At 31.1% G+C, this 10,260-nt stretch overlaps 1 protein-coding gene across 1 annotated transcript in view; it reads right to left on the bottom strand.

The window, feature by feature from the left end:
* The window catches only part of LOC111628987 (ATP synthase subunit d, mitochondrial-like), a 35,707-nt gene that overhangs the window by 16,549 nt on the left and 8,898 nt on the right, over positions 1-10,260 (bottom strand). The window contains exon 3 of the mRNA XM_023372847.1: positions 3,233-3,304. Coding sequence (XP_023228615.1) covers positions 3,233-3,304 — 72 coding nt within the window. The remainder of the gene's footprint in view (positions 1-3,232; positions 3,305-10,260) is intronic.

Here is a 10,260-nt window from a genome sequence, read left to right as displayed (position 1 = left end):
ATATTTTTATCTCCATTTTTCAAACAAACCACTTTATTGCTGTGTACTACTTGCCATGTTGTATAAATGTAACATGTATTGCAAGCAGATTGTCTACATTACTGCATACAAACAAACTTTATTTTAACAACTTTATTAATTGTGGTGATCAGAAAGCAATGTATTAAGCATTTTATATCTTTAAATAGTTTGCAACTTATACATAAATATTATATTGTTTTAGTTATATTTTTGAAAATTAGCCGGAAGCTTCAGGTTTAGATTGTAACATACTATAATTTTTTACAATTAAACTAATGAGAACTAGGTTCTCAGTTAATTTAATGCTTTCTTGCAGAATGTAATTTTCAGGAACGGATTATTGACATTAAACAGGGTACGCTTGCATAGTCTTTTCCAGCAGAAATATTTTATTAATTAAACATTTCTGGCTGACTGAGATCTTTAGTAACAAACCAATGTAAAATTTTTAAATAGATGGAAATATTTAAAAAATTGTTTTCATCTGTTCAATTATATATATATATATATATATAAATGGACGTGTTTGTGCCTATATATCACTCTACAGCCAAAACTACACATCGCACATCAATGGTGTTTGTGTGTGGTAGTAACCCCAAGTCTCCCATCATGCACTATGGTGGTTGCATCTCAACAGCTATAAGGGGGTGAGAGATATGGAGTTTAAAAGTGGTTGATTTCGAAAATGTGTGATGCTTCAATAAGATTGTTCCATTTTTTTCTAGAAAGTTCCAAAATCTAGAGGTGAAATTTGGTATACAGTTAGGGTACATCATAAAAACACACACTAAGAAGAGATTTTTCGAAATTCCCCACAGGGGGAGAGGGAAAGCATTAAGGCTTAACCTGAAGAAAGGCTTCTACTGTACTATTTTAGATGCAATTTTTTTGTTTTTAATTATGTTTAGTCTTCATTGAGTACTTAGGGGTATTAAATTGATAACATTTCAGACATTGTTATAAATATTTTTATATATTTTGATTTTTTAACCAAATGTTTGAACCGTTTTAAATTTGAATTTCTTTTTGCATATTGATTTGATTATACAACAATTGTAAACAATCCAGAAAATTTATCAAATTAAAGACAGCAGTAGTCAGCAGTAGGTATTAAATAACATTTACTATGGTTGTTGAAATATTGAATGTAAATAGGGTTTGCTTGCAAAATCCGTGCGAGAGAAGCCGCAGGTAACAGCTAGTTTAATAATAAAAGTAAAAATTTAAATTATTTGTATCTTTAATTCCAAAATTTTATAAATGAATGAGGAAAGATTAAATTTTTCTTTCATGAAGATTACAGAAAATTCATCAAAACAAAGGAACTAACAAAATTACATCAAAAATCAAGCCTGAATTAAATTTTATATAAGATGACAACTTAATTGCCTACCTTTAGTCCAAATCATACAGCATTTACATATTTAATTAGCCAAAATGTAGCCTAAAAACATCTGGCTTGATTCTTTGATTAATATTAAAATGATATATTCTGTTCTAAGCTAAAACTGTTATCAAGAATGTTTAGGCCATTTCTAAATGTTCTAATGATTGAATTATTTTTAAATATTTGAAGAGGAAATTCTAATTAAATTAAAAAGTTTAATTCCAATGGAAATAAATTCAAAATGAAATATATCAAATACTAAGAATCTACCAATCTATTCAAAAAGAGAAAATAGTAATAAGAAAAAAAATTACTGCAATCCTCTATAACAAATTTCTATTTATTAATGCGTTCATTTTGATGTTTTAACCTGTTTAGTTCTTCGCCTGAGTTAACTCGGGCAGGTTACATAGCCTTACATAAAACTCGGTCCTTTCGGCCCCCCAAATTTTTTTTTTTTAATTTTTGGAATGTTTTTTAAGTCTCCAAATTTTGTCAAAAATTTTTACCCGTGCAAAAAAATTTTATCGCAACTTTAATTAGCCTTTGATAAGGCTCAATTAAGGCTTAATTGTTTTTAATGGGATTTTTTAATCAAAATTAATTAATTGTTCTAAAGTTGTAGTGCACGGATTTTCCTTCGGTAAAGTTATTTAAAGCTAGTTTCTGATGTCAAAAACCACCTCCAATAGTTTTTTAATTTTTTTAATTAATAGATTTTATTATAAATATGTTTAATTAAGTCAAGGGGGTCAGAAATCGAAATTAAAATTTGAATTTTTTAAAAATATTTAAAAATATACGGCCAGCTAGTATCCACCCTACTACAAACCCTTCGCCTCCGGAGACTTCTATGAGAATGTCCCGGGAAATCTGACTCCAGCTGTGTTTAAGATCATCCAGCTGTGTTTAAGATCATCCAGCTGTGTAAACAATGACTCATCGGTGTCAAATTTCACAGAAAGACGAGACAAAGGAAAATAAAGTTTGAAACTTTTTCTTCAAAATTAACACATTTCTTTTGTTTTTTCAGTTTTAAGTATTTTTTATGTTTAATTACATTAATATCAAAAATTGCTGGGAACTAAAAAGGTTAAAGAGAGTTTGTCACAACAACAAAATTGTGAAAAATAAAATAAAATTTTATATAACATATATCATCAATTATTTTCATAAAAAAAAAATTTAGTGATACAATAGAATCTATCTGCTGTAATCACTTTGGGACTTGCATACATTAACAATAAAAACTAACATAATGTTAACAGTTGTAAGTAAATAAGATGGCAATTAATGGAAATTCCATTTTTTCTTTTTTCTTGACATTCTAAAACAATTAAAAAATTGTATAACTTTAACACTTAATAAACATAATTATTGTTATTAATTGGCAGTAATTCACACAATGTTGTTGTTTCTTTTCTTTTTTTACAGTATTGTCTTTAACAACAGCTAACACACAAATGCAGGTATTTCTTATATACTTCTTAACTGTATGAAATACCAGCAATTTATACTATTGTAACACAAGTATTTAACAATTAAAACAATTAACATTTGAAACATTGGTTAAGACTAATTGAGCATAATCAGCTATACTGAGGCTAGTATAAAAACTTTAAAATGCCTTTTTATCTAGTGGTGATGATGACAATAACAACTGAAATTCTAATAATACTAAGCACAAGTTTTATAAGTGTATGCATTTTACTTTATATGTTTTGGAACAGGTTATATCTGATAACATTAGGTGACTGATAACAATATCCATGATTACAAACTATATTTCAAAATCGAGAATATGAAAAATCTTTAACTTACAGATGCTTTTTCTTGTGCATCAATTTCAGGTATTGTTTTTTCAGTGGGATACGGAACTTTCAGACTATTATACTAAAAAAAATATTATGAATAAATGGTTAAAAAACATAATAATAACAAAAAATACAGCTTAGCATTAATAAAACTATAAAAAAAAACAATTTATCAGTTTAACAGATATAAGATTTTCCAATCCTAAGATTAATTATAACTATGCTTTTCTAATGACTTTCAAATTTTGACTTACTGAAATTCCTGTGTCACCAATTCAATTTTTTAAACCTCCATTTCTTAGTAACACAGCTTTTAACAATCTTATACAAAAATTACACATAAGTTTTTAAATCTTTAAATACAAACCTTAGTACAAATAAACTCACTATTTATCACACCAAAAATACTAAAAATTTACACACCTGAACCATTTACGGTGTAATCACGCAAAAAATCGGTAAACGACATGATCAAACGGATTTATATGTCTAACGGATATCGAACATCTTTAGTGGAAACTGATTGGAACCTGAAGCAGAGCCCAGAAGGGGTTCGAAAACGTTCGTTTACCGATTTTTTGCGTGATCACACCGTAAATGGTTCAGGTGTGTAAATTTTTACAAACCTTAGTATTAATACCTTAATTTGTAATGGTTTAATTTTTAAAACTCATATCCATGGGTCCAACTAATTTATTTCTAGTACGCATTTACTTCTTGTTCTCTGTTATGTTCTTTAAAATTAAGCACAAAATTGTTATAGAAAACTTATCATACAGAAACACTTTTTTTGATGTGAGAAGTAGGCTGCATTTTCTATTTTTTATGAAAGGAAATGCATTTTGAGCCATTTACAACTCATTGGTCCTTAATGTATAATAATGGTAAAACTGGAATAATGTCTAATAATGACCACAAGAATAACTAAGTATTTAAAAAACATAGGGTAGAACAAATAAAACTGTAAAACTGAAAATGTAGAACTTGCTAAAATATAGAAAAATTGGCAAATAAAACATGTAAAATGCTTCACTGTGTGGGTACGGTGAAGTTTTAGCCAGTTTTTAGCTATCATTTCTTAACTATGCTAATCAGTTTAAGAAATCTTGGAATGCCAATTAAGTTTTTTTCTTGTGTCAGATTTTTCTCTCTTCCCTAATCAGGTTAAAATACTTTTTCTAATTTTCTATTTTTGTAAATTTAATAATACAATTGTAATTTTTGTCTTTATTAAGTGTACAAAGTCCAATATAAGCAAATAACTAAGTTTTAATAAACATTTTTGATTTTAAGGGATCTAGTGCAAAATTTCTTCTCTATCCAAAATATTTGATTAGATCTTACATTATCTGAATAATTTTAGCCTTATCCAAATAACAGGTGGCCCTCGACTTTCGCACAATTCGCTATTTTGCACATTTTTAAAAATTCAAGTTTTTAAATATTTTTGTCGATAATGAAAACATTTCATTTCATGCAGAACACTCATACACTACAAAGTGCAGTAGCTCACTCTATGGTTCTCGGATACACATTACTTCCTATAATAGTGGATTTCTCAGAATCCTAATCATTACTGTGTTGTTCCGAGAAAGAGGTCAAAACAGTTTCAGTCTTGTATTAGGGCGTGCGTCAACATGTTGTGTGTTTTGCCAATTTATTTAATGTTTAAATATTTCATCCTTATAAATTGATGATCATGAGTGAGAAATGGAGAAACTGCAGTGTTGATATGAACAAAAAGAAATTAAGGACTCATAAACTTCATACAATTGAGATAAAGATGGAAATAATTAAACGTTCTGAAAACAGTGAATCTTTTGCTTCAATCGGACGTTCATATGATGTAAACAGATCTATGACATGTGTAATTTTGAAAAATAAGAGTAAAATTAAGGAATAAATATTTCAGTTTTTGGTGCATATTTTTTTACATCCCTCTACTTTTGAACATTCAACATTTGCACACACTTTCAGGTAATGTTGCCTCCTTTTCAAAATCGCTGACCTGGATTGCAGGTCAGGTTTGTTCGAACAGAAGTTCCTGACGCATGCACAATGTCATTTTACAATGCATAGCGTGAAAAGAATAACGTGCATGCTGGTTCTAAATCAGTTACAGTTAGGACTAGGAACTTGCATAGGAGTGATGTAAGTAACCTAAATTAAGAAAGAATGGGTACAAATGACTTAGCTCTATTGGATATTGGAGATGTGTACAATCGTACATGCAAAAAAAAGAAAAAATCGACAGGTTGCACGCCACAGGTTGGCATAAACAGACTAACATGGCAGAATTGCAGATGAGTTTCAGTGAGTGTGAGTTCTTTCGCTGTTAAAATAGTGTAAATTTGTAAAAATATTTGCAAGAACTTTGTTTCATCGTAATTTCACAATTTCTACGAAATTCCTGGACAAAATTAACAGTGAGTCAATTCCCAGACTTCCCAAGTGAAAACCGGACGGGTGGTAACACTATTTTCAGGAACCAATTATGTACAAAAGTTGAGGGCCATCTGTATATCAATTTCTTTTTTATTGTATATTCTGCTAACACTGTTTAACATAAACTTGTTCCTATTTGACATTTGCTATTTATGAAAAAATAAATTATTATAGAATGGAAAAAACTAAAACCATCAAATAGTAAGAAATAGTTAGTGCATAAATAGAATAGCTCAAAAATTTTATGGAGATGACAAATTACAGTAATGAGAATTTAAAAAAAAATCAGTTTGTTCTACAAATATAAGCTTTAAACCATTATAAATAGCCAAAATGTTAATGCTGAACTTTGTATTTAAAGATTTAAAACAATTGTTTAAACTTCAGCATTCTTAGAAACAATCTTATGTTGTTTCAGCATAAGATTGTCAAAGTCATATTGCTAAGAAATAAAGTTTAAAATGTCAATGCAAAAAATTTTGATATTTTTTAACACAATTAAAATTCAAAAATCAATTAGAAAAATATGGCATTAATTAGTATTAACATGTGAAAATATACATTAAATTAGTTAGTAGTTTTTTATGGTTTCATTTAATATAAGTTGTTTTTCTCATTTTTAAATTTGTTTTTTATTTTATATAAAGTTCATTTATTTTGAAGATGAAGAGTTTTCTATATATAATTATTTTCTAAGATACTATATATATTTTTTTATATTTACTGCAAAACCTAAGAAAACTAAAATTCCTTTATTGACTTCTAAAAAATACAGATTGACATTTGTTTTATATACGAGGGTAGACTGAAAAGTAATGCACACATGCTTGTAGAACACGAACAAAAACAAATATCAAGATTGGGCAAAAAGTACATTAAAGTACAATTCTTAAGCTTAAAAATCATATATTTATTTTTCAACATAGTCACCATTAAGGCTAACACATTTCTCCCAACGTGTAACAAATTTTTTCATTCCGTCACTGAAAAATTCTTCCGACTTTTCTCAAATCCAGGACTTGACAGCTGTCTTTACCTCATCGTTCGAGGTGTAATGATTACCCTTGAGGTCGCTCTTGAGTAGAGGGGAAAAAAAATAAAAATTGTAAGGCGCAAGATCGAGAGAATAAGGAGGGCATGGAATCGGTTCAAACTTCAGATTTCGCAGAGCCTCTCCAGTTGTGCGCTAGGTGTGAGGACAAGCGTTGTCATGTTGCAAGATTATTGGAGCCAGGCTGCCTCTAACACAACAAATAATCACCTGGTGCCAATAATCTTGCAACATGACAACGCTCGTCCTCACACCTAGCACACAACTGGAGAGGCTCTGCGAAATCTGAAGTTTGAACAGATTCCATGCCCTCCTTGTTCTCTCGATCTTGCGCCTTACAATTTTTATTTTTTTTTCCCTCCACTCAAGAGCGACCTCAAGGGTAATCATTACACCTCGAATGATAAGATAAAGACAGCTGTCAAGTCCTGGATTCGAGAAAAGTTGGAAGAATTTTTCAGTGACGGAATGAAAAAACTTGTTACACGTTAAGAGAAATGTGTTAGCCTTAATGGTGACTATGTTGAAAAATAAATACAGTAGAACCTCGAAAACTCGACCTAATGTGGACCGAAGGGTGGTCGAGTTTGTGAAAATGCCGAGTTATCGGGAATGGGGTTAAAAAAAATAAGTACGAGTATTTCCTCAGAAAATACTGTACTGTACTTGTACAGTATTTACTTGTACAGAATATAACAGAGAATAAACTGCCCAAATACCCTTAAACAAAGGAAAAGTACGTCCTTTATGAAGGCATAGAGCCACTACATGAAAATGAAAATTAATGAATACACTGTGTACAGTAATTTACCTGATAAGACAGACCTCAGAAAAATACTTTATGAGAGCTTTTATACTTTTATAAAGCTGTCTATAATGAAAATTAATTAACTAAGGATTTTTTCGCCCTGCCAAGGTGTGGACCAGTTATCCGGAGTGCTAAGTTATCGAGGGACGAGTTTTCGAGGTTCTACTGTATATGATTTTTAAGCTTAAGAATTGTACTTTAATGTACTTTTTGCCCAATCTTGATATTTGTTTTTGTTCGTGTTCTACAAGCATTACTTTTCAGCCTACACTTGTATATATATTATTCATTTTTAGAATGATTCATATACTTAGCATTAAGATGAGCTTAATCCTTATTCTCTAATACTTCCCTCTTCATCTTCAGAAATAAACTTGTCCAAAAAATAGGCATAATCATCCAATCCACAGACAGAGCAAAAAATAAACAGTAGAAAATTTATGAAAACATCTTCAGACAATAAAAATACCCAGGATGTAATCAAATCTTCCACTAAACATAAATATATGCAAAATATGCTGGCTCTATAAATAACATGGCATTGTTTCTGTTGCTGTTTAACCATTAAGATTACTTTGTTGCTGCTTTACTGTAAGATACTGACAGTGATAATGACATAGATAATTTTATGAAAGAAAGAATTATTGGAAGGCAAGAACAAGGCCAGTCACAGACAGATGTGTCTAGGACTCACGTGCTGCAGAGTATCATATCTAAGCTTTGAGCCAGATTTCAAAAACTGGAAAATGGACATCCACACTTATAAAAGAATGTCTGATAGGCAACTCTCTGCGGAGCAGTTAGAATTTCACAAGACAAACTGTTTACAGAAAGCTTCAGGCAAACTATCTTTTTGCCAGACATCCAGTATATTCAGTTCCATTGACCCCTATGTACAGTACATGACTTGTTTAAGATGATATCAAAAATATCCACATTGGACTTTGAAAGAATGAGGTAACTGTTCTGTACACTGACAATCCAGGTACAGTTGAGCTCACGAGGGGACGGCATGATGTTAGGGTCACCAATTTTGATCAAACTTGGTGAGGTTATAGTGCATCCCCAACAACAAACATGTGCCAAGCAGTAAGGCACAATACTCAAAATTCAAGGAGAAAATTGTGCTTGAAAATTGCAAATCACGTAAAACTTTTAGAATTTCTGTCACTTGTATAATGGCTGATGACTTGGTGGAGGCATGCCAGTTTCATAATCATGAGGTTTGTGTTTTGAATCTTGGTGGTATGTGTATATATATATTTTTTTTTATACAAAACTATAATTTTTAATTTATTCTTGGTATTTTTAAATTTATTATATTTATTTAAAAGTTATTTTCAATTATTTAAGTACAGTACATAAGGGACTCACAGTAACATTTATTTGGGAAGAGGTTTAGATTTAATCAAATTATAGTCATTTGGCCAAGACCAAATGATTATGATAATTTGCCAAAAAAGTCATTTTTATTATTATTATTCAATCTGTTTACTTTCTGGGAGCCCTATTTTGTGGATAATAATTGTTGGAGAAGCATGTGAAACAATTTCTGCAGTGTGTGCATTGAATAAATGTAATTTTTACAATAAGAAGATTTACATATGTCACTGGAAAAACAAACTTTATTCATGTTTAATAACACTCTTCCATCATCAACTAATTTNCATTTCTCCCATCGTGTAACAAATTTTTTCATTCCGTCACTGAAAAATTCTTCCGACTTTTCTCGAATCCAGGACTTGACAGCTGTCTTTACCTCATCGTTCGAGGTGTAATGATTACCCTTGAGGTCGCTCTTGAGTAGAGGGGAAAAAAAATAAAAATTGTAAGGCGCAAGATCGAGAGAATAAGGAGGGCATGGAATCGGTTCAAACTTCAGATTTCGCAGAGCCTCTCCAGTTGTGCGCTAGGTGTGAGGACAAGCGTTGTCATGTTGCAAGATTATTGGAGCCAGGCTGCCTCTAACACAACAAATAATCACCTGGTGCCAATAATCTTGCAACATGACAACGCTCGTCCTCACACCTAGCACACAACTGGAGAGGCTCTGCGAAATCTGAAGTTTGAACAGATTCCATGCCCTCCTTGTTCTCTCGATCTTGCGCCTTACAATTTTTATTTTTTTTTCCCTCCACTCAAGAGCGACCTCAAGGGTAATCATTACACCTCGAACGATAAGATAAAGACAGCTGTCAAGTCCTGGATTCGAGAAAAGTTGGAAGAATTTTTCAGTGACGGAATGAAAAAACTTGTTACACGTTAAGAGAAATGTGTTAGCCTTAATGGTGACTATGTTGAAAAATAAATACAGTAGAACCTCGAAAACTCGACCTAATGTGGACCGAAGGGTGGTCGAGTTTGTGAAAATGCCGAGTTATCGGGAATGGGGTTAAAAAAAATAAGTACGAGTATTTCCTCAGAAAATACTGTACTGTACTTGTACAGTATTTACTTGTACAGAATATAACAGAGAATAAACTGCCCAAATACCCTTAAACAAAGGAAAAGTACGTCCTTTATGAAGGCATAGAGCCACTACATGAAAATGAAAATTAATGAATACACTGTGTACAGTAATTTACCTGATAAGACAGACCTCAGAAAAATACTTTATGAGAGCTTTTATACTTTTATAAAGCTGTCTATAATGAAAATTAATTAACTAAGGATTTTTTCGCCCTGCCAAGGTGTGGACCAGTTATCCGGAGTGCTAAGTTATCGAGGGACG

This window comes from Centruroides sculpturatus, unplaced genomic scaffold, assembly GCF_000671375.1.
Source record: "Centruroides sculpturatus isolate CEXI.00-Female unplaced genomic scaffold, Cexi_2.0 scaffold246, whole genome shotgun sequence".
Lineage (NCBI taxonomy): Eukaryota > Metazoa > Arthropoda > Arachnida > Scorpiones > Buthidae > Centruroides > Centruroides sculpturatus.
This window is presented reverse-complemented; position numbering and strand designations above follow the sequence as displayed.